Source organism: Cygnus atratus, chromosome 1 (assembly GCF_013377495.2).
Source record: "Cygnus atratus isolate AKBS03 ecotype Queensland, Australia chromosome 1, CAtr_DNAZoo_HiC_assembly, whole genome shotgun sequence".
In the NCBI taxonomy this organism is placed as follows: domain Eukaryota; kingdom Metazoa; phylum Chordata; class Aves; order Anseriformes; family Anatidae; genus Cygnus; species Cygnus atratus.
In genome coordinates this window covers 111,978,801-112,003,282 of record NC_066362.1, presented here as the reverse complement: position 1 = coordinate 112,003,282, position 24,482 = coordinate 111,978,801, and the positions used below count along the sequence as shown (strand labels likewise).

Below are 24,482 nucleotides of genomic sequence, written 5' to 3'. Positions count from 1 at the left end.
TGTGACCACTATAAAAGGAGATTGCTCGCATGCAAAGAACAGTGTGCTTGGATGTGCTCTGTAAAACAATCAATTATGTGGAGAAGCACACATTATATAGTCAAACAGATGATTGCCTCCGTCTGAGCATTTTCATTCTATATATACATCTCTTCACTTAAAAGCATTGAAAAACAAAGGCATGGGAAATAGATCCATTAAAAAATTGTGGTTTTGCTCTGAAGGTCAGCTCGATTTCTGACAGTAAATGCCTAGGTCTGTTTCAGAGGTTTACTCCATTTATCTGTACTGGGCAAGATAATCAGTTCAAGATTGGTGATTCTGAGAGCTTCCAGGTTTTGGTGCTCAACCCCAGGCACTTTCAAGGAGCCTGGATTTCTGCAAAAAGGGATGCTTTCAGTGTCTTTGATTAGGTACCCAAAAATGGAACAGGATCACTAGGCAGGCTTTATAATCTAAACCGTTGTGGTTTACGTCCTTTGCATTTTTAAATAATTACAATTACCAGAGCTTTTAGGAATCACTTGGCTGGTTCAGGTTCTTATTTCCTGAGGATCAAGTTCAGGTGATCATTACTAATGAAACATAGTTCAGCCAAAAATCATTCTCATAGCAAAAATTTACATACTCCCTGCTTTATTCATTGATAAGTTTTCAGTATTCAGAGGTTGCTGTAGACTGCTATATTCTTTGAACTGTAGAAAAGACAACATTTAGTCAGAAATGTTTGTTTTATTATTGTAATGCTGATTTAGAGCCAGCTGAACTAGTACGGTGTTTATGATGATTTGAGTTATCACTGCATATGCTTACTGAAGCACATTTAATTTTAAAAATCCCAGCTCCAAATGATGATCCTCATTTTGCAGGAGAGCACGTGAATAACTGCTCGAACAAACAGTCTCTTTGATATCCTTGAGACCTATATATACATGAGCAATTTTACATGCAAAACCATTTGCAAATTCAGAATCAGTATTAATTACCTAATGGGATAAGGTATCAACCAGAGAACAGTTCTGCTCTGCCATACGTTATAAAAGTGAGCGCTTGTATTAACTTGAAAAAGAACGACACAAAAGGGACTGAGACGTTTCAAATGAGTGCAAACCAAGGTTTGCCAACTGACGCTCACCTAGGTACAACTGGATTGCTAGCAGATTGCCATTGCTCTGCAAACACTGTTTTGAAACCCCCTCTTTTCAGCTTTTAAACACATACCTGGGCATTTGTGCCAGGCTCTTGTGGCAGTGGCACTCCCCAGCCACCGCCTTGCAAGCCCTCCCCCATTGCCCAGGTAAGCCCTGCAGATGGATGTGGCAGGGGACCAGCCTGGGACCTGCAGCCGTGCCAGGGCCAAGAGTCAGCCCTGGCCCCAGGAAGCCTCTGCCAGCCTTCACTTGGCAAGGGTCCATGTTGGGAAATGCAGGAGCTGAGCGAGATCCCACAGGACACAGGAACTAGAGCCACCTGGTAGCAAGGTTTGCAGCCATCCCCGTGGGTCACCTACCTCCATCCCCAGATCTGCTGCAAAAACAGGGGCAGCTGGAACTGAGCAAGGGCAGAGGAGGCTGCTGCAATGAAACAGCCACTAGTCAGGGGCTTGGTGCTCAGACCTGAAAGCCTGTGGGGAGCATGCATTTCATGTGCCACCAGCGCAGCTGCACACTGCTCTTCTTATACGGTGTGGGAGACCAGGGCAGGCTCCACCATGAGGAGCACAGGGAGAAACCAGGCAGAGCAGAGCTTGCCAGCAGCCTCAGGCACAGCAACAAGGCAAGGTCTGTCATGGGTCACCCCAGCATGACCGAGGTGGCGGGGTGGCATGTGGGATCAGTCCTGCGTGTGGCTGAGCCTCTGCCTGCACTCACACTGCCCGTGCCCTCACCGGGTGGGTAACCCAGCCAGACATAGCTCAGGGACCGCTGGGGTGAAGCAGGTGAGAGAAGTGAAGGCGGAGAGGAGAGAGTGCAGAAACAGGTTTTCCTGGAAAAGTGAAGGAAACACATCCTTAAAAGAGAAAAAGGAAAATAAAAAAAAAAAAGAAAAGAAAGAAAAAAAAAAGAAAGAAAAACAGCTGTGCTAATTCTTGTGCTTGTTCGATCATGCTCCTGAACTCCTAAGGAAGGAGAATGGTTTTGTTTCTTGAGGGTGGTGCACACTGAAAGTGTGTCCATGTGATTTCTGTATTTGTACATTAAACATTTCCCCAAGATGTAATTCCTTCCCTCCTGCACTTGGAATAAAGCAACTTTACAAGAAGTCCTGACTCCAAACAGCAAGCAAAGGAGGGCTGTTGGGGCAAGATAGGGCAAATGTAAATGTGTCTGAGCTAGCTGCTCCACCCAGCCTCTCATCTTTATATGAAAAAAAAAATAAAAAAATGTTTCCAATAACCGAAACAGGCAAGGTCTGATCCGCACAGACGGTCTGCAGGCATATGCCCAAGAAGCTGACGGTTGGCTGGTACATCCTCATCTGATTTATGTTGTGTGTGTGTTAAGCCTTAAATTGTTGAGTCTCTGGCTGGCTGCAGTGGTATTACTGGATGGTTGGTGTATGTTTTCAGCTCACAGAGCTGGCTCTGATACTGGGATTGCTGGCGCTGAATCAATTCCAATCTCACACCTGTCTGAGACAATGAGGGCCTTGTTGCACACATCTCCACCAAAGGCTGTCATACAACTTATTTTTCACATTTGAAGAAGGAGGAAAAAAAAAATAAAGGGAGGGCTGAGGAAATGCTGTCTCCTTACAAGACACATTCCCAATGCTTTGAGGCAACATGCCCCTCTTTTCTTCAAGGGAAAACAGGTTTACAAAACAAAGGCAGTGGAGTGCTTGTGAAAAGTATAGCTTGATCCTGGCAGTTAAATGTGATTAAGGCTTGGTCTCTGAGGACTCACGCTGTAGGCCCATGCCTGGTGGATTAGGCATGGGAGATGGGCACACAGTTTTTCACAGACTTTCTGAGAAGTTTATCTCCACATGGGTCAGCGCTATTAATAGCTCCTTATCAGTTTGCCTAGCACCTGTGTCATTTACCCAGCACTGCAGGGCCACTTCTTGAGATCTCGGAGGTTGTGAAAGGTGCCAGGCTCAGATGCCAGCGTGGCCGAGATCCTCCACTTCCTGGCACTGAAGTGGCTCGGCCTGGGTGGAGGATCAGCCTGGCTCCAGGCATCATTAACTCCTGAGGTGAAGACAGGAGGCCGATTTTTGTCTCAGTCTCTGTCTTTGCTGTTGTGCTCTCCCTTCACCCACTCCTCCTCCTCCAGTTCCTGTGCTCGGGTATCTCAGATGCGCATCCTCTGGAAACTCCGTTGTTGGCCCTCTCTTTCAAGGTGTTGCATCAAAATGAAGTCAGATTTGTTTCCTAGCTCTCTTCTGGTTGGGCAGTACTTCTGGTTGTAACCCAGAGCCCTTTCCTGACCTTTCTGTTGTGCCCTTCTCCCACTGAGGTGAGTGGCAAGGGAGGCAGGAGCTGTAGGCCTGTCCCACACAGGCTTTTCTCCACCAAGTATGTTAACGGTAATTTTTCACCAAGTCAGATGGGAGGCATTTGGCTGAGCATTTCATTGGAGCAGGAGTTTGTACTACTGCTGAAACAGCCCAAAAATGCCGGTGGCCTTCCAGACTCTCTCCGTGTAGCTGTTTGCCACATATAAGCGAAAGCTAGTTGGGCTTCCTCAGCTGGCAGATGTGCTGCAGCGCCAGCAGACGTGCACCACACAGCTCTTGGTGACCGGGGCCATCCCTAGGTGTGGAAGACCAGTCGTGCTTTCCCACATCCTTTTTTTTATGCTTTCCCTTCTACATCCCGATCCCCTCCATTTTTGCCAGGGCCACTGCTGGTCCTACCTCTGTGGCCTTGCAGGCAGGGGTAGGAGGGCAGCCCGAAATGCAGAGCAGCTCACTCATCTCATTCCTCCTCCTCTCGACTCTTACCTCATTCCTTATCCCCAAAACACCTTTTGAGGAGGGAAATAGGAAGGGGAAAGGGCAACACGAGAACCCTGCACACGTCCAGGGAGTTTTGAAAGGCACAGAACTAGACCCAGAGACAGATCTCCAGCCAGTGCAAGCTGGCATTGCTCTACTGAGTAGGCCGGCTGAGGATCTGCCCTTGCACCTTGTCGGGGTGGTCTTCAGCATAAAATAAATGATTAACCATGCAATGAGTGAACATAAAGACAGATGGTGAAGTATACTTCTGTTGGTACTTGCACGCCTTTGTTTCAGAATACAGAGAAAGGCCCTGCGGTGATGAAATGCAGACAGGAGTGTGATGTTATCTCACACCTATAAAACTCGCTCTGAGTCCACTGGTGGCCACTATCCAGAACTGCTGAGTTCAGACACACTCGGTTGTACTAAGTAGAAATGGCACTTTCAGTCTTTAGTAAACAGCATTTTTGCCCCAGGGCCCAAATCCTTCAAACATTTGCCTAGGTAATTGTCTGTTTTTGCCTTCTAGTGTCTCATCATTAGCTTATCTGTAAATTCAGACTGGCTAAACGAGCATGTGAAGATGGGGGAAGAGCTGCTGGAGGATGGGGGAATAAACCATTCCACATTTAATTCACTGGCAGGAGAGGCTAATGCAAGTGCAGCTAAGCAATCATTTTAGGATCACGCCGGGGAAAAAATGAGTAATACGGCATATTAATTTGAACAGATTAAAGAGCTGCACACATAAATGGAAGAGGTTTTTGTTTTGTCTTACTGGTGGTTCCAAAATATCAACAACTGCAAGACAGCAACAGCAAATTTATGATTTCTGTTTGAACTTAAATGTATTGTTCCAAGTGTTGCCTTTTTTTTTTTAATTTTGAAAATGTAAATATATTTCAATTACAGCAATTTCCAAAGTTTTTTTTTTCTCTGACCAAGCCAGATCTATAACCCAAAATAACTTACTTTCTTGCCATCACATTGGATTTTTAAGTTAAATGTAAAAGCCTTTGTTTTGTTTTATTCTTACTTGTGTTCTTTATGAAAGAAAACAATTATTTAATATTTGATTGCTTACATATTAAGATTATGTTTAGCTTTGAGACAGTTTCTGAAATGGAAAAAAGTTCTTTTTGCTTATAATAATGACTAGTGATCTTCCTCTCCATGCCTCAGTTGCATAAAGGTGCTCAGTTCAGCATGTGCAAGGGAGTTTAGCTGTGTTTAGCTAAGTTTCTAAAAACTTTTTGATGTGTCAGTGTTTTATAAATTCATAACTGCCAACAGACAGCAATAATTTTACATGATATTTCTGAGCTGGCTGGCTGGTCACCTGGTGCAATTTGAAATGAGGTTATAGCAAGCAGTATTTTTCAAGTCATTCAAAATTAGTTAGTACAGTAAAGGTATAGTGGTTAATTTTTAAGATGGTTTATGCAGAATATGAAACAAGGCTGCTATTTTTATCAAACATCACACATCTCCGATTCCCAGAAGAAAACTTCTTCAGCCTGGCAACACAGCAGCTGTTTGTTTTAATACTGCGAATTACTTTTTTCTTCCATACTGGGCCATTTTGCAACACTTGACATGTGTTGACACTTCTTTTCTATACTGGATCAGTTTTCCTTGAATGCCGTTCCTCCTTACTCCACCCATCCTGCTAGCACCACCTGCACACAAACCCGGGCTTACGGTCGGTCCTTTACAGGTCGTGGGTACACATTCCCTGCCCTGCGGGGAGTCGGGGAGCTTCTGGCTGGCGTCTCACTGAAGTGAGAAGCACTTTTAGCCTCACGGCTTGTTCCACCTGTACCTTTTGCCCTTCGGGTTTAGATCTGGCCTGCTCTGAAATCGAGCAGGGTAATGTTTAAATACATCCCGCAGAGCTCACACGCACGCTGAGCCAAAATGAATGTATGCCTTGAGCAACTGCGGAGAGGGGTTGAACCAGGAGACGAGTCCTTAGCTTCCTTTTAGTCCTTCTTTAATCCCCCGGCTGCTCTCCTCTGGCCTCCCTGCTTCACCAGAGGGCCAGGGGAGACATCCTCGGGCCACCCACCGGTGCCACAGCTTGCGTGGGATCTGTGACGGCCGCCAGTGCAGGACGATGCATTCCTCGGCTAAACAGGAAGTGCCAAGGGATTTCGTACAGGAAGCAAAGCATTTCTTAAAAGGTATTTTAAATGTATTTCTGGACTGAATGCCCCTGACAATCCAGTGAGTTGGGGCTTTCAGCACATACTTCTGGGCTTAACTCATTTTCCATTTCGGTTTTGCAGATCTCCTCAAAACCAGCTTGACAGTTTAGAGGAGCAGATCATTTAATAGAGTTTCCAACAAGTCCATTTTGGTTTAGTACTATAATGAGCAACAGCTTCTTAGCTACCTACTTAAAAAATAAAAAAAAAAATCAGTGCATCATTCTAAATCAAACTCACATTGCAAATATATGTTCGCATGAAGAAGACCTTACTTCACCTTGTAAATCAAAGCTGCACTCTGGAGAGAGGTTTCATACCACGGGGCTCAGTATCATTTTTCTCAAGGTGACCTCAGCTGTTAAGTATGAAGGTTGCATTTGATATGTCACTTCCTTTCTCTAAGTAAAAAAAAAAATGAACCCGTGTGTCTTTAGATCATCAGAGATCTGCTTATGACCAAAAGTTGTTTTAATCCTGATTTGTGTTGGCATTTAAAAGAGTCCAAGCAGATTTCGTTTGCCACCCTGAATAAAAGTTTGGAGGGTGATACTCTGCTGCATGTGTAGAGTGCCCCTAGATGAATTCTACTTTATTAGTTTATAGGCTTTCTTCTGCACACTTGGGATGAGATCATGAAAGTGTAAATGGCTGTTATCTTCAAAGGCCTCTTTTATACTGACAGAACTCCACCTTACTGACTTGTATTAATAATCTATTGCAATCCTAATTAGTTCACATCAAGGTCAGTGTTTTGTGGTGGATAAAATGACTGTAAACTCCAGAGAGCAAGTTTTTTCTTCCAATACTTTCATGTGGAAAAAGGGGAGGGAGCACTGAAAGTATTAAAAGAGAGAGAGAGAGAGATTGATGAGGACTTTCTGTTTATCTGTAGGCTAAAGAACTTTAATATGGTGTAATTAGCTCACATCAGCAGCAGCAACCTGTAAGATACCTGAGGCCACACCGTAGTCATTCCTTTATCACTCTGTCTCACGGTTGACTGCGGATACTTCCTCGTTCATCTCTGCTCCTTCATTTATGGCATTTGTTTTCCAGTGGGAATAATCCGTTTTTCATCCTGGTGTTTAATTGTCTTGAACTGTAGTCAGAGAGCAAGGGAACACCTCGCTGTGCCGTGAACTCACCACCGCCCTTCTGAACACCCCAAGTCCTGGTAAGGCAATGGCTCAGGGGCTGGGCACCAGGCTATCAGAAGCCCCCCAGGACCAGCAGGGTCAGGTCCAGCCCCCTGGCATTGCCCTAGAGGGGAAGGCACAGGTAGTCCTATGCCTGCAAATACTGACTCAGTGCGACTTCCAGGTCCTGGCCCAGGAGATACCTTGACACTTCCTTTCGTCTTGTTCTGCCCATGAAAGAGAAACTTTGGAGGTGTAACCAGGGTGGGATTCATTTCACCCAGCTTGAGACATCCGTGTTTTGTGTGTCTCCGTCTGACACAGTTGTCTGGAATCAGCAACTAGGGAGGGAAACAGCTGTTCCTCGGGTGTGATTCACCTGGCTTGGCTGAGATGTCTCCCTTAGCTGCAATGGCTTGCTCTCCAACAATGTCTGTTTTGCCCTGTTGGCAATAAAGGGAGTCTAGACAAGTAGCTCAGAGGTAGACACCTACATTGTAGATCTCTCAGGTGGGATGAATCCTCCCCCAAGAGCCAGGCCAACAGCAGGCAACATTACACGTTTACACAATTAGCACCCTACTGCTACGTCTGCGTTTCCAGGGCATGACATACCTGCCCAAGGCAGGCTGAAAGCAGCATTTTCTCCTGCCAGCAGCAGGGCAGTGAGATGGGCTGATGGACCTGCTTCTTGGGGAGCATTGTGCCCCACCTGAGCCCTATGCTTCAGGTAGACTGCTTTCAGGATGTGAGCTAACTAGGATAAAGTGGATACATCCCCCCCAAGCTGTTTTTCCAGGTGAACTTTCCCTGCTGGGGTGACATCAGGTAATTCATATGTGCTCTGACTCAGCCAAGTGCTGAGCTCTGTGCCCTGAGTGCTCTGCTGAGCTGGAGCCTTGCTTTCTGCGTGCATCAGTTCTCCTCCTGCTAAAATGAAGGTTGTAATGATACCCTTCCTCGGGGGGCAGTGTGAGGATCAGGTAATTAATTAGCTGGGAGGCTTTCACATACTAGAGTGGTTCAGGGAAAGCGAGGAGGAGAGCAGCAGCCAGCACCTAGAGCAGCAGACAAAATCAAAGAAGAATCAAAGAATCATTTAGGCTGGAAAAGACCTGCAGAGCGGGCAGCTGGGACAGGATCAGGGGGTCTCTGCTGTCAGGTGGGGTTTGCCATGTGGACAGGTCAGGGATTCCCCTCCAGACTCACAGAGATGAGATTTCTAGGTGTGGGTTTACCGAGACGGGTCAGGGAGCGCTCCCAGGAGCTGCCGTGCCATACAGCAAGTAGACAAGTGTGTGCGTGTGTGCGTGCGTGTACACACGTGTACGTGCACACGTTGTCATCCTGCGTGCCTTCCCTCTCCACCGGCCCCACATCTCACAACCTCCCAGGCTGGGCACAATGGGACAAAGGGTGATGTTTGCCCACCGCCGCCACCGACGTGCTATCTGTCCCTGATTCCCTCGCTGTTTCAGTTTGTGCCTTAGCAGTGTGCCTAGAGATAGGGGAAAACACTGCAGCGGCATCGAGTCTGGCTGCCTGTCTCTTACAGAGGAGCCAAAAGAGTGGAAGGTCAAGGCTGAATTCCTTTATTTCATTCCTTGTTGATGCGGGGAGGGAGGGAAGAGGAGGACGAGCGGTGGAATGGAGTCTCCCTCTTGAACAAATACCTGCAGCTCTCCGGGGTGACTCATACCTTGCAAGACAAAGAACAATGCATCCTTAATTTGCAAAACTCAGCTTTCCAACTTCTGTGTGTCACTGGCACTGAGAGACTGCAGTTTGCCCATAATGCCATCATGTTCTTCAAAGCAGCAGTGACGCCAGCCCAGAAGGAGTGTGCTTACTCAGTAGGAGAGATGGTTTATATTTCATTTGAGCAGCTTATGTACTAACCTGCTAGGACAGCACATATGCTGATTGTGAAATCAGAGTTTTCACAGTACAGTATTTGGAGCTGTCTGCACTTCCTGATTCTGGCACCAAGTTAGCAATGAACCCTGAGTACTTTTTTGGGGGGCCCCCTCCCCGCAATCACTTACCATTCCTAAAATGCCACTTCGGTCCTTCTTTACTGTGTGTTGTGCGTATGCAGTTCTGCTAGTCCAGGCAGTTCATTAAGGAAGCTTTAAACTTGAAGGAATATTCATTGCTCCTTCTGTCCCCAAAATACACACAGCAGAACAGGTGCTTTCTTCTGCTGCCCTTGGTAGCACTTCCAGGCATCTTAATATCACCAGAGCGCTTAATTTCTTGACTTGGACACAAAGAGAGTGAAGGAAATTCAAACAAATTGTTAGGATGCACTGATTTGTTTTTTTTTCTCTTCCCTGCCATCAATTTCTAAAGAAAAGCTAAAGAAAAATGTTCATATAAGATTTCTGTTCTGTCGGTGTGGTCAGCACTGGAGGACTGATATGCTGAAAAGCACTGACAGATTTGCACCATTTTCTTCCTCAAGACCCTTTCTAGCACAGTGTTGAAAAGAAACGAGCTAACTTGCTAATCCGGGCCACAGAGAAGACCAGTGGGGGATAGGTTACACATAGAAACTGAATACAAAGGGGAGCGAAGAGCAAAACTGGTGCTCTGCACCCCAGCACCTGGTTACACCACTTTGTGTCCGTGGGTTCTCATGGTCTTCTTTACTTGATCCTTCTCAGGGGCTGGCACCTTCCTGTATGTCCATGCCATACCTAGGATACTTTGGAAGTTCTTTGGAAGTTCGTGGCAGCTAGAACCAACAACGTCAGCAACTGGTTTGGGAAAGGTTTCTGCCTGAGGTTCATATTTGTCTCCGTTAGTCTCCAGAGTCTTATTCCTCAGTATGGGGAAATTCTCTCCTCCTCCTATCCCACAGGAGATTTTTTGGAAGCTCAAATGCCTCTAGATTTTCTCTAGCCTTTGTAATGCCCCACAAAACCACAGTAATATTGAACTAAAATGAAAACAAACACAGGTAGGAGGTCCCTGCCAAAGATCTCTCTCCCAGAGAATAGCTGGGGATTTGGGTGGGTTCCCCTCCCCATAACTTACACATTTCCAGGCACACAACGTGTCCGTCACTGTTGTTCTCAACCAGAATAAGTTCTGTCACCTGTTAGCAACCCAAAAGGGGCTTTTCAAGGCCGCGGAGAGGAGTGAGTGCTCATCTCCTATAAATTTTCCGTGGAGATTAGAAGGCTTTGAAAAACTTTGCCTTGGGGGCAAATCAGAGCTCTCACCCACCTCGATGAAACCTCCTGGCTGCTGTGCTGGGAGGTGGTTCTGCGGTGCCACAGCGGTTTCCACAGCCGGGCACACGGAGGGAAACCACCCTGCAGGCTGGAGTCGCTGCTGGTGGAATTTTACAGTTGGCTCTGTAATTTTCCAGCTCCTGGTGTTCCAGCGCTGAGAGGTACGAGAATACCAGCCTTGTGCGGCGGCTGCCACAGCTACTGCCACTGCTGCTGCCAGTGATGGACTGATCCTTCGGAAAGTCCCCCTTAGTTACGCTACTGACTAATTCTTCCAGCTGCCGGCAGATGACACCTTTTCACGGTGCTGTGTTAGTGTCCTGGTTTCAGTTAGGATAGAGGATTTGCTGGGTCCCGAGGGAGGGAGAGAAATTGAATCGTTTCGGGTGCACTGCTTTAGAAAAGAGCTTGGTCGGACTCACGCAGGAGTGTGCGCTGCTCACACCTTCACCTGAAACTTCAGGGGCCGGGGAGGAAGAAGAGAAAGCAATTGGGAAGAAGAGTCAGGGAGAGACAGGCAGGTGAAAGATGCTGGAAAAGGTGGGGGAGGAGGAAAGGACGAGCAGAAGGTTTTAGGCGGGCGGTATCTTTCTCCTGAGCATAAAGCTGCATGGAGTATTTCTGTGCTCGCAGTCCGTTTCCCCTATTAAGCAACACACCTCTCTGAATGAGCAAGTCCAGTCAGGACCATTCCTGCCTTACGCTCAAAGGAAGGCAAAGTCACACTATAAAAACTGTTTCCCTTTGGAAAGATTAGCAAATCAGACCGGGGAGGGGAGGCAGACGAATCCCAGACTCAGAAAAGCTGTTCAAAGCAGCTAAGGATCCTGCTCTTCCCTTGTCTGCCTCCGAGTTGACACCAGGAAACTAATCCCAGCTTTCATTCACCCCGTCTCTGCCAGTTGCTGCCTTTATAGTGCTTGCCAGGACGGCGGGGGAATTGCAAAGCCCGGTGCTATGCGACTTTCGGGGTTTGTTGCGTATGACTGACAGAAATTTTTGCAACTCGAGAAAAAAGCCTGGCAACAGCAGCGGCTGTTTCGCAACGCATCTTCAGCTCGCCACGCCGAGGACGGCGGGATCCTCACCGATGCAGCCAGCGGCTAATTAACCGCTCGCTCCTCGGGGCCGGCTTCTTCACCTCCCCTGGCCGGGGCTTTGTCAAATCCCTGGCAGAAGGCGCACTGTCCCCGTAGCGATGCTTCCCAAGGTGGAGGGGAGCTGGCAGGGCAGCTGGCAGGGCAGCAAGGGGAAAGCGGCGAGGCGTACCTGCTGCCTCGCAGGCCGCTGCCGGCTCCCGACGCGCGCCATCGCCTCCTGACTCACATCCTGCTGCTCCTCGCGGCGGCTTCCAGGAACACGCTGTATCATCCTGGGATTTGGCCCCGCGGCCCCGCTTGGCTCGGAGGCAGCGGTGTCTGACCTGCAGTGACACGCCGAGAGCCGTCTCCCTCGGCCCCGCGAGCAAACGCAGAGCGGAAGGTGTGCGGGACCCAGCCACATCACCGGCGGGCGGGTTGCCCTTGCGGCTCGCAGGTGCAGCGGGACCTGTTAGCCGGTTTGAAGTGGAAGCTGAAGTGAAGTTTGTGATTGGGCTAAAAGGCATGAGTTTATGCTCGAAACACGCAGCCACCTTCTCGACAGCCCGCTGTGGCTCATTACATTCATCACACAGCACAGGTGAGGGGATAGGAGCGAACACCTTGACTGCCATCCCACGCCACGCCGTGATCCCACTGCCCCGGCCCCATTTACACCCCGGGGTGCTGTCCCCCACCTCTGCCCCCATCCCACCCCCCAGGTCCAGCCGGTGCCGCGCCGCCCCCTGCCGGTGCCTTCATCACCCCGGGAGAGATGCTTCCCCGCGCCCTGACGCCGGTTTCGCTCACCGACCGAGCGTTATGCAACGTTTGTAGAGCTTAATTGCGGGTTTAATTTTTTTTTTCCCCCCTCTTTTTTTTTTTTTTTTTTTTTTCAAACGAGCCGAGCGCAACCTTCTCGTGGCAATAAAACATGACGAGGCTTGAAGGATGGTTCAGTGCTTTCTGCTTAATAGCTTGTTAGGCATGAGGCTAGAGGCCGAGAGCTAGTGACTAGGCAGCAAGGTGTGAATTATTGCACCATAATTCTCGCCCTGGAGTGGTTTATTGCAATTAATAACTGTTTTCATGTTTTTAAATACATTTTCTCACACCATAAAAAGCAGAAATGGAAAGTACTTGCTAATGGGAGAAATACCGGGAGAATTGGGCACAGCTCACCGACTTCCTTGGGTTCGTGCTATTTTGATCTGCTTTTAAATGATTTTGGAGCCCCGCTTGGCTTTAACACCGTGTGGGCCCAAAGCCCTGTTATTTCCCTTTGTTGAGGCAGCTCTCCCTGCAAATCTCTTCACAGATATTCGGAGCTGGGAAGCAACTCCCGTTTATTTTCAGTGCATTTTCACCCAATTCACTTCAGCCACACAGATCCATACATTTGGTTCCCTGCGGCAGGCTACTAACGTCTGAGAAGTGCATTTCTTTATTTTGAAAGCAGAAAACAGAAGAGAGCAATACATTCAGAAAGGGTTAGTTGTCTTTTGTGTGTGTGTGTGTGTGAGTAGCCTAATCCTGCGCCAAATTTGAATCTGTTCCAGTTTAATTTAGGGTAAGCTGAAAGCTGAAAAAAAGCAGATATCACAAAAATAACAATATTCTTTGAGACCCCTACTCCAGATTCTACTGAAGCTGTTGGAAATGCAGACCTTGCCCTGACTGGGAGCCGAATCTGCCTCTCAATAGTGAAATGCTGCCATAAAAATGCTGCTACAGTGATTCTTTTCTCCACTTGTTATTAAACAACTGTGACGGTGATGCCTGGGGTCAGCCAGCATAACCTGCTTTCATGTGTGTATGTAACATAATATGCTATATTAACATCCCTGAATAGATTGCAACTTAACCAACCCAATGTCAAAAAAAAAGCTGATCTTTAGTATCTAATAGCAGATACAGGGACTGGGAATACAGGTAACAAGATGTAAAATTGATCGGTAGTTAGAACTTTCACTTAAGAAAGACTTAATGGGATTGTGAGATTAATAATGGGGGGTTCTCTGGCTGGCTGTCACTGTTTCAAATACCCCAGAGGTTGGTAATGATAGCAAATGGATGAGGCGGGTCAAATACCCTGGTAGGCTCTTTCCGGATGTTAGTAGACGTGTATTTGGTCCATTATCCAGTTTCCAGTCGGGACACAGCATGAGGCTAATTCTAGTCGCACCAGAAGAGAAGAGATTGTATTTCATTTTAGCCCTGTCGGTGTTTAGTAAAGCTGTGACAAGGTCTTGCTTCCCTTTCTGCTACTGCAGCTGCTGCTGCAGCATTTCCTGCATCTTCGTCCCCTTGTTTGTATGCTTATTGCACCGGGGGCTGTTTTATGGAGCGGGATGGAGTTTTACGGAGTTTATCCTGTGGACGCTGGGCAAGGTACGAGACAAGCCCATAGCCCCTGTCCTGAAGAGCCAGCGATGAAAGAAACGAGAGAAAAGTGGCAGACAGCTGCCCCGCCAGGCAATGGAAGTCTGCGACAGGAGAAAACAGACAGCGTGTTCTCTCCTTTCAGTCTGAAAAACACGGATGGGCGGCAGTACCACCTTCGCAGCTATATAGGTCCCTCTGGAGGCAGTGACTTTTCCCCTCTTCCCTTCAGTGCTAGGAGCTGAGGACCTGAGAGCAAGTGATAAAATATTCCAGTCAAAGGCGCTCAGCTGCAAAATAAACAAGAACAAATACTGGGGACGTGGCCAACTTTAGGATGTGCTCCACAACTCTCCTTGTTCGAAAATAAAGCTTCCCTGCAACCACAAAACAAGAAGAACGGGAGCAACGTGGAGTTTCCTCCCTCCTGAAAAGGCAGAAAAGCAGAGAGGCCGTGGCCCCGACTGGAACCTCCTTCCGCAGTGGCAGCGTTGGACAAAGCCCTTGGGAGAGCGGTGGCGGAGAGGAGCCTCTGGCTCCTGCGGCGTCAGCCTTGGCGGGACACACCAAGGACTCCCCGGGCTGGAAGACAAAACTATGGAGCCTCCAGCCCGGGCCCGGGGACCTCCAGCACACGTATCACAGCCCCAGCACTCGGCTGAATTGCTGAACTGGGATCAGTGGGACTGGGTGCTGAAATAAGGCAGGCGCGATTTAATTAACCCCATTTTGGAACCGAAGCACGCGGTGTCGTAGCATTACAAAGCTTACTCTGCCGAAGGTTTGTGGTATTTATCCTAATGCTTCCCCTGGAGATTGAATTCCCTTGTCTGTTTCCCTGTCATCTTTAATAAACACTGTCCATACATTAACAGCGAGATGGTGTTACAGTTCAGAATGCGGCAGGCTTTGTGCCTATGTCTTTTTGTTTGTTGCTACTAAAGCACATTTAATCCAATTGGATGTTGCTTTTAAAACATGAGTCAACTGAATTTATTTTTAAGGAAGTCTGCCTAAAGAAAAAAAAAATAAAAAAATTAAATATTGATAATATCTGATTTTGAATATGTTAGTCAGCAGAAAAATCTTTAGGAGACTTAAGTTTAGTCTGCAAATGCCTTCACTAGTTATTTTTGAAAGGCTCGGAGTTTTGTATAAATCTTATTTTCTAAAGAGATGAAACAAACAAAATGTAAAACTCATCTCCATAAAGCACAACAAAATAATAATTTCCAGATGGGCTTTCTGATGGAAGATCAAAGTCCTTCATCTCAGACTTGGGAAATTTCCCTTCCATGCTGGTATCAGTTTTATCTGAATGCAGTCCATCCAACATTTGCTTCTTTCAAAAAGGCAATTAGCTAGATGAAGCTGCAGGAGACCGCTCTTAGTGCTGAAGAAAATGGAAAAAGATTTTGCTAAAAACAGTAAAAAATGTTGTGGGTAGGGAAGGGGGGTGGATTCTTTCTCACTATGAGTTATACAAAAACTAGACATTTCTATACACTCAAAAATGCCAGTTTCATATGCAAAGATTAAATAAGCAAAATAGAGTTATTTCTACATTGGTGTGACTGGTTTGGACAAACTCCCTGCTATGCATCTTTGATTTCAAACGTCTTGGGGCTAGAAAATAATAGGCTAGTGTTTTTCCCTATTTAAGTAAATGTTTTACGCATCTATGCGGTTTGGGATTTTGCTTCCAAGCACCAGAAACTTCTCCTAAAAGCCTGTACTTGCAGAGCTTCTGCGTTTTCAGCTTAGCAGTTCCAGTTTGTGCCAGGGTTTCTGTTCCCCAAGTTCAGCCACTGCTAGTAGATGCACCCCTCCCTCTGAATTGTATTTCTGTATTTTATGCATGGTGCATGTGAAATAGATGTACAAAATACCTCTTTCTTCATTAAGGCTGGGATTTTCAAAAGATGGAGGAAGACAAAATCCCCAGTCCTAGCCATCCAATTCGGAATCTGCCTTCTGGAGGAGATTAGTCTCACTCCCCTTCTCTGTCTCTCCGTCTCTCCCACACAGACACATTTTCATCTTGTTTTTCTCTCTCTGCGTACACGCTTGCACAGAAGCACTCACAGCTCGGTATTTTTGTCTTCATGGTGCCATGCAAGACATGCTTTTTTGGCAAAAAGGGCTGTGAACACACAGCCTGAAATACTAATGCATCCCAGAAATGAGTAGTCTTTCACCTCGGAAAGCTTAATCTCAGCTTTCCCTGACCGGTTTTCGCTGCCTACCGACAATGGGAAAAAGCAAAAAGCTTCACAAGAAAAAAAAATCAACCACTCAAAACTCCCAGATGCAGAAATAGTGTTTTAGAAAGCAATTCATCTGTAGGGGGATTATGGAACTGAAATGTAATTACGTTGGCATTTAAGTTTCCACGTCCACCACGCCGTTTGGTTCGCATACTGGACTGCAAAGTGTTACCATTCAAAACAGCCTATAGGTCTCTTTCTCATTGCAGACACGAGGCAAGTACAGCCGTCTCCGCCGTGGTCCTACGACCAGTCCTATCAGTACCTGGGCTCCATCGCTACCCCCTCGGTGCACCCTGCCACGCCGATATCACCCGGCAGGGCCAGCGGCATGACATCCCTCACCGCAGAGCTTTCCAGCCGCCTCTCTGGTAAGCGCCTGAAAGTCAGTGCCCTGCTCCGGGTCCTGCTGAAGCCCCTGGCTGATGCCCAAGCAAAACGGGTGCTGCGTCCTCGCCTGCTGCCACAGCTTTTCCCCTGTGCCATTGAAGCTTGTGCTGGGCCCTCTGTAGCGAGCCTTCCCTAATGGTTTTCTGGGATTTGTGCAAAGAGCGAGGGAGTATGGTTTGGGGCCCAGCATGTCGTTGTTGAAAGAGAAAAGAACAGGAGAAAGTAGCACTTTGAAGATGTCTGGAACTATTAAAATCATTTAGATAGCCGGGGAGCTGTCGTATCTGCCAAGAAATGAATGCCACAGATACTTCAGTTCTGTTTCCTCCCCTCACTCTAAATTCAGACCAGAGTACAGCAGATTATGGGTGGACACGCTGCATGCAGGATAGTATTTTTTGACATTTTAAGTGTTGCGCTGTACTGTCTTGTTACATCTTTCTCAAATTGTACTGCCGAGCTTTACAAGCCAACATAAAAATATAGCGTGGAAGTGAAAGCTACCCCTGTGGTTTGCACCATACTCAGCTGACCATATGCTGACTCTAACCCCACATATTGAACCAATATGTGTGTGTTCAATAGCAGGAATTTTCCTAAAATGAATGAGAGCCATATAATCCAAATTTGCACATGGCTTTTTCAAAAATATCTTATTTGGCCGCACATATTGCTCTCATTTGAATAATCAGGGCTTCTTCTAAGATCAGAGGGAACCACTTAAATGTGCTCCAGCCTGTCCTGTTGTTGTCATTATTGAACCTGCTTTGGAAGAGTCAAATGGATGATGCCCACCAAAAGAAAACTATTTGTTAGTGCTGGGTGCTAATTACATCACAGACCTACCCAAAAAAAGCAGGAACCCTTTCTTGGGGGAGAAAAAAAGAAAATATATTGTTTAAAAAAAAGTCCATAAATATCCACATTTTTCATTGAAGCACTTTTTCTTTTTTTTTATGAAAAGACTTCTTTTTAATTTTCCCCCAGCTCTTTCTGTACATGGAGGCTCATCTCTACAAATCTTGTTTTTTTATAATGCTTCTGAAATATTACCTCTACATTAAATGGCGTTCATTACTTCCAGAAAAATATTTCAATGCTTTCTCCCCAACCCCGTTACTGTCACACACATGTGCTGCCTATTTAAATTCCGCATTGTCAAACAGACAGCAAGTCTGAGGGATTTTAGGTCCTACCATCTAAAGACATGGTGCCTCACAAGAAAAAAGAAGGCTATGGGACATACTTGAAACACCTTGACATTAAGTTTTATTATTCTGCTGTTTGCCAAACTGGGCAGAAGAAACCTGCATCTGACAAGTGATGTGTCTAGGCAGTTTCAAGAAGTTTGATTTCTTTCTCAGGAATGAGGTGTGGAAGCACCATTTAAAATCTGGCAGGGTGTCAGATGTCACCTTCAACCTTAGCTATCCTTAACCTCCCGCCATTCCACACCATAGCGTATCTTGCTGTGTTAAATCTAAATGTGCTTGGGTTTGGGGGAAGAAAGTGTCTTCAGGGGTCCCACTGATCTTCCAGAAAAAAAAAATAAATACGGAAGGCAAACTCAAAAAGGAAGCATACAGCATGCGTCAGAGCTTTTCTAAGAAATTTGTAGAAATTCATCAGCGTGTTGGCTGCGCGGTTGATGAGCTTTCAGAGCTTGGCGCTGGAGTGTGTCTGCTCTAGCTTTAAAACCAGTCAGAGCCAAGAGCTTTGTTTTCTCTCTGCTTCTTCTCATGAGTATTTCCTTCAGCGCATGGCTCCTGCCGACTCCACGCCTTGTCTGACAGGAGAAGTTGTCTTCTGGAAAGATTTTTTTCTTAATTATTATTGTTATTTTAATCATGCATTGCTGCCAACTCTAGGGACTGACACCTTCCATTAATCTGAGTCATGATGAAGGTTCTTTCTAAAGAGGCTATTATCTGCTCTTCTTGTTTAATCCTTGCACACCAGAGAAGGAGATGGTGGGACTGGGCATCCTTTCACTGATGTCAGACAAAGCGGAGCAGAATTTGTCCATCCTATAAAACCCCTGCTTAGCAAGATGAGAAAGGTTTCTAGTACAAATGAAAGGGGGAAAAAAAAGTCCAACTCCGAAATATATAATTCTGCTTTAAAAATGCATTGCTTTTTTATATCCTCATTACAGCCAAGATTTTCAGAAGTTAGTAACAACTGTGTAGACATTATATGAAGACCCAGATTCAAAGACCTTAAATGAATCTGATTTTTCTTGACTTTGGTAGTGTTGAGAGTCAATGTGGAACTGTGTTCCTAAGTGCTAACAGCTGGGCTAAGCCTGTGTGTGTAGACCTCGCCTGTGTATGTTTGTGTACCCAAAGGACAATGTGTGCTCCAGGGAGTTTCCCGTTTGAGTCAGCAAATAAAACTGGGAGCAAGGAGAGACTATGCAGAAGCCGGACAATTTGTATTTAGGTCCCATCAGTGTCCCTGGTGACTCATGTGATTCTGAGCAAGACAGACCTGCATCCCCATTCCCCACCCAGCCGCTGAGGATGAGGACACTGGAACTGTAAACAATTGTATGTGCTGTACGGTCTTTAAGAGCAAGCGCATACACATACAAAACAAGGTGAGAGCTTGGCACTCCTCTTTAATTGCTGCTTTACTGAAATTAATCCAAACATCCAGATCTGCAAGCACTACAGTGACTGTGTTAGAGATGAGGTGAGGGACAGCTCTGTTCTTTTCCCAGCAGCACCACTTTGGCTAGCTGTAGAACAGGGTTCAGATGTTGATTATCGCCGTGAAAAGGTGAACTTCTGCTCCGCCAGCTTAACAGCTCTCTGCTCTGCCTTCCTTCCCTGTGATGCAGGTGCTTCCGATTTGACGGCATTCAGTGACCCCAGGGTGGGGATCGACCGCTCCTTCTCCGCGCTCCCTTCCATTTCAGATCCTCGGATGCACTACCCGGGAGCGTTCACCTACACGCCGACGCCCGTCAGTTCGGGGATAGGAATCGGTATGTCTGCCATGTCCACGGCCACGAGATACCACACTTATCTCCCGCCTCCGTACCCCGGCTCCTCTCAGGCCCAAGGCAGCCCGTTCCAGACCAGCTCACCCTCGTACCACCTCTACTACGGAACCTCGGCTGGGTCCTATCAGTTCTCCATGATCTCAGGGGGAGACCGGTCTCCCCCACGCATCCACCCTCCTTGCACCAATGCTTCCACGGGATCAACACTCCTCAACCCCAACCTTCCCAACCAAAGCGATGTGGTTGAGGCAGAAGGGAGCCACAGCAACTCCCCGACTAACATGGGCACCACAGCAAGGCTAGAGGAAGCGGTGTGGCGACCATACTGAATGCATTTTAAGTAGTCATGGGCCAGGACTAATGTGCTTTCGATATACCGATGCCCGTAGGTATCCCATAAACACCTGTCTTGCTTGTGGGCCCTGCCATGTTCATACATCACTTCCAGAAGCAAACTCTCCAGAAGTCAGCGCTCCCAGGAGCGGTGGCGTGTGTTGGCCAGCCAGCTGTGGGGCTGGAGAAGCAGCGTCACGCCAACAAGGTACCCTCTCGGGGGGCTGAGCTTCTGGAAAGGAGGACGTTCAGGTTGGTGGCCTGTAGGTAGTGAGGGTGGGTAGGAAGATACCCGTTTTGTTTCCAGGCCCGTGGCTTTCAAACGTGCCCGGGCTTGAAGGTCTCCACAGCCCTAAAGAGTTTCAGTTCACTTCTATTTTTAAGACTTAAGACCTAAAAGAATCTTAGTGAGTTTACTGCATCTTACGGACATATTAACTATAAGGAAGTATAGGAAGATTCCCAGAGGGAAACTGTGAACGCTTCTGTTTTAGCAATGCTGTGAATGAGAGGTTTTATATGTTGGACTTCACCCATTCTTTTTTTTTTTTAACCATGTTGTATATTCCAAAGAATACGGAATTTTTTATTGCTGTTTTTTTTGTTTTGTTTTGGGTTCTTTTGTTGTTTTTGTTTTTGGTTTTTTTTGGATGCAACTCATCCTGCTTTGCATCTAATTTGTTTTATTTCTCTTGGCACCTTATAAATTGCAAAAAAAAAAAAAAGATTTTACTTTTTTTTGTTGTTTTAATCATGCTTGCTTCTTTCTTGCTTTGTCAACTGAAAGAATCAGCCCTTTTTCAATAAGTTAATTTAACTTTTTTCTCTTGGACTTTTTTTTTTTTTTAATACAACGGCTACAGCCTTGGGTCATTTTCAACTACTGTACTACTTTGATGAGTTCATTGATATTTATGCTTGATATTTAGACTTTTCTTATTTGTTGATACTATTATTATTTAAATATGCCTATATTAAAAAAAAAATCAGCAATTGCCTTTTTTGGTAGCAGCCAAAGTCAAATTTATCACATTGAAAAAGGCTGGAAAAACGATGGGTAAAGTGACCTCCTAATTACCTAGAAATATTGTTTACAATTCTCCCTTTCATTTTACTCAGCTAACTGGGCTCTGAGCCTCAGAGGTGTGTAGATGCCCTGTTCTCACTGAAACGACTGATGCACCAGAAGCCCCGTGAAGGCACTGTGCCTCCCCACCCAGTGGAGTCATCTCTCCCCACCCTTTCCTCACTTTTCCTTCATCACCGGTGGTGATGCTCAGGATCAGTAATCAGGAGGTACATATATCATAAGGCAGACTCTATATTCTCTCAATTAAATACATCCTCATACGGTCCCATTCTGCTGCTGAGCTTCTCTGGGCTTCCTAAGAACTCCAGTAGAGGCCTTATACATAGTCTTTCAAATCAAAAGGCAACACATGGTTAGCATGGCAAGGGTGAAGTCCTGGCTCTGCTAGAATCAATGTGAGACTTGCTCCCGGCTTAGTGGAGCCAAGATTTCTGTGCAGTACAAGAGCCATGTTCCAGCCTACTGGAAAATAGATCAAGTCATGCATCGCAAAATAGCTCGGACTGAACAGGGTTGTCAAGCTCATCTGGAAAGCAGGCCAGCGAAGAAGGGGCCTTAACGGTTCCTCCGCCACCAAATTCTGAGGGAAGAGGAAGGAGATTTAAAACTGGTGCACAAACTAGTCTGTCCTGTAGCAAATCTGCAAGCCTTATTCTAACAGTATGTTAATACAGAGTCGTCATCATTGCCCATCGTTACAGCACAAACATATCAGATGTCACTGTAAAGTTTATGGCACTATTATATTTGAGGGTTTGGTCTGAATGCAGTTGTTGTACTACTCATTAATTGCAAACTGCTGATGTTGACACGTGTGCGTTCCAAATGATCTGATTATTATTTAATGTACCTCTTAAACGAGTGAAACAATTGCAGATCAACTCAGAGAGTATTTGAAAGCAGGACTTCAGATCAGTGTTTGATGTTTAAAAAAAAAAATTAAAAGGATTCAAATTAAAAAGATCCTTGGCTGCAGGCAGCAAAACAGCTGGACTTATTTAAAACCATTTGTTTTTCAAGTTTTCTTTTTTTTATATATGATTTTGCTTCTTTGTTTAAGACGGATGCAGTAGCACTTTGGTATTGAAAAGTTACAAATTGAAGAATTTACATTGTCAATAAGGTCATTTTTGTGCAGAAAATAGGGAGTGTTTCAAGAGATCTCAGCAAAAGTTCAAAATGGTTCTGTTAAAATACATATATGGCCCTGTGCTTTTAATTCTGCATAATATTATTTATCATTTTCTAGAGTTTGCTCTGAACAAAAAAGGCAGAAAACATCCAAAAAATGATACCAGAACAGTTAAAAATGCATTTTGGAAGTATGGAGACCTTGCTGAATATGGAAATAGAGAGACCCTACCTGTTGTGACATTTTACATAGTTAGAACCTCACCTCTTCAGTAGCCTAAAAAAAAGTCCTTCGTCACTAAACAGTAGCTCTGTTGCAGAATTCATCTTACACGTTCTCTGTCGCTGTGCAATTAAAACCATTGCTGACCACAGCTTTCCCATCGGCCTTGTGACCGGACCACCCAAGTGCGTAGTGCTGCTAGTGGGAACCCAAAAGTGAGGGTGAGGAACCACAGGGGAGCTGGATGCCTCGGCTCGCAGGGCACAGCTGCGGGTGGCTGGGTGACTTCAGCCCGGAGGCAGGAATGAGGTTGGTGTGGTCAGTGCGCTCCCAGGCTGGTCTCTCGCCACAGCCACAACTGCTCTCAGCTATAAAGCCCTTTTCCCATTTTAGCCCTTTGTGTTGTGCTGTCCGCTTCTGAAACTGAAGCATCAGGGATCCAGAAGAACATGGCATCTCTCAGCCGGGAGATCAGGCCTAATATGTAATGTTTCTGATGGCTACGCATCTGCTGTCTTCATGCTTGCCTCAAAGACAAACTTTAATTTTACACTCCCTGGTGTGAACAGTATGAGAAAGTGCAGAGTTGGCCACCACACTTACCTGTGTCTTTGCTGAAACGTAACCAAAACCTGGATTTCCCAGCCCTCACTTGTGATAATTGCCAGCAGCTAAACTCCCGAGTCTAACCTCTCTGTGCATGTCAAACACGAAACAAAGCAGTGCCCTCTTCACAGAGGAAAACCTAAGTTTATTATCCCTTTTAATTACTGTTTAATCACTGTGGGCTACAGTGTATTCACACAAGTGCTTATGAGACACCACAGTTTACTCAAATCTCTATTTTTCTAGCCATCCCCTGTCCCACTAAGGACAGCAAAGATCTCCGAGGCTGTAAAAATTCTCTCGTGTCATTCCTCTCATGTCTTAATAGCACTTAGCGGGCAGAAAGAGGACGGTTAGGTGAAACACTTCCGCCATTCACGTCTCCAAATTATAATGTATGAGTATATATTTTTATATATATAATATATATATATATTTATATAGTTTTATCATCCCGGTTGCTGAATGGAATCCAAAAAGCACTGCTGTGCTTCCCTTTGCAAGTCACAGTCAGCAGAGTGCCTTAGGCTCCTTCCCCGACCGACACGCAGCTAATGGCAGGTTGTGTGTTCCTCTCACAAGACACGGCCCGTTGTCCAGAGGCAGCCTTATCAAACAACTTCAAAGTAAACACAGGGCCCAGCTCTCAATTGTGCCCCTCACTTTGCTCGTAAACAGCCTTTTTGCTCACTTCCAGAGTTCCCGATACGCTTCCAGAGCAATGTCAAGGAGCTTTAGTGCAAAGGGGAGGCAGACGCAAGGAGCATCACCGCTACTAAGGGTTTCATTTGTAGAATTATGCCAAATGAGCTTCTGGAAAGGAGAAAAACAGTTTCCTCCAAATGGCCCACAGTCTTTGTCAGAGTGTTCCGAATTGCCTGCACTCTTGAAACATTCATTACTGCTTTCTGGATGACCTTTTCCATTTGGGTATTTGAAGATTCAGGATAAGTGGATCGTTTTCAATTCGAGCAAAACACTTTCTTGTTTTCCTGCATCACAACATTCTCATATTTTATTTTTGTTAACCTTGCTTGGTCAGTACTGATCACTTGGCATTTTTCTCCTTGTCCTAAGAGGGTTGCATCAACAGAGTTACTTGTATTTATGTATGTAAATAGATTTCTAAAGCTTCATAGCAAAATATTTAGTGCTTGTAATTACTCCGCGTTTTTTTTTTTCATTTTCCTGTGTTTTTAATGAACTTACCTTTGTTTGCTTAAATACTGTAGTGAGACTTATTTCTTTCCAAATTAGTTATTTTAGGCTTCAAGATTAACTACATTTTATTCACTTTTGTAAACAGTTATAGCATGGTCTCTATTCAACACTCTTCACTTTTTTGTGGTAGGGGAGAAATGAATGTGCAAAAATCTGTGGGTTATTTGTGGTATCCTGGGTATGACAATTACACCTTTCTTTCAAACAAAAACTAAACTTT

At 45.8% G+C, this 24,482-nt stretch overlaps 1 protein-coding gene and 1 long non-coding RNA gene across 7 annotated transcripts in view; one reads left to right on the top strand and one right to left on the bottom strand.

Annotated features, from left to right (window-relative positions):
• RUNX1 (RUNX family transcription factor 1) overlaps positions 1–24,482 on the top strand; it is a 179,606-nt gene that overhangs the window by 133,482 nt on the left and 21,642 nt on the right. For 4 of the 6 annotated variants that reach the window (XM_050715651.1, XM_035545878.2, XM_035545877.2 and 1 more), the window contains 2 exons: positions 16,471–16,632; positions 19,494–20,837. The exons of 1 other annotated variant lie outside the window; for it this stretch is intronic. In XM_050715651.1, coding sequence (XP_050571608.1) covers positions 16,471–16,632; positions 19,494–19,987 — 656 coding nt within the window. In that variant the 3' untranslated portion in view covers positions 19,988–20,837. Of the gene's footprint in view, positions 1–16,470; positions 16,633–19,493; positions 20,838–24,482 lie in introns of those variants that run through there. One more of the 6 variants, XM_050715656.1, reaches the window with a different exon arrangement.
• Positions 8,871–11,675, bottom strand: LOC118247678 (uncharacterized). The gene is made up of 3 exons (XR_004778519.2): positions 10,526–11,675; positions 9,340–9,554; positions 8,871–8,993 (listed from the first exon to the last, which is right to left on the bottom strand). It is a non-coding gene; the product is annotated as an uncharacterized LOC118247678 (long non-coding RNA).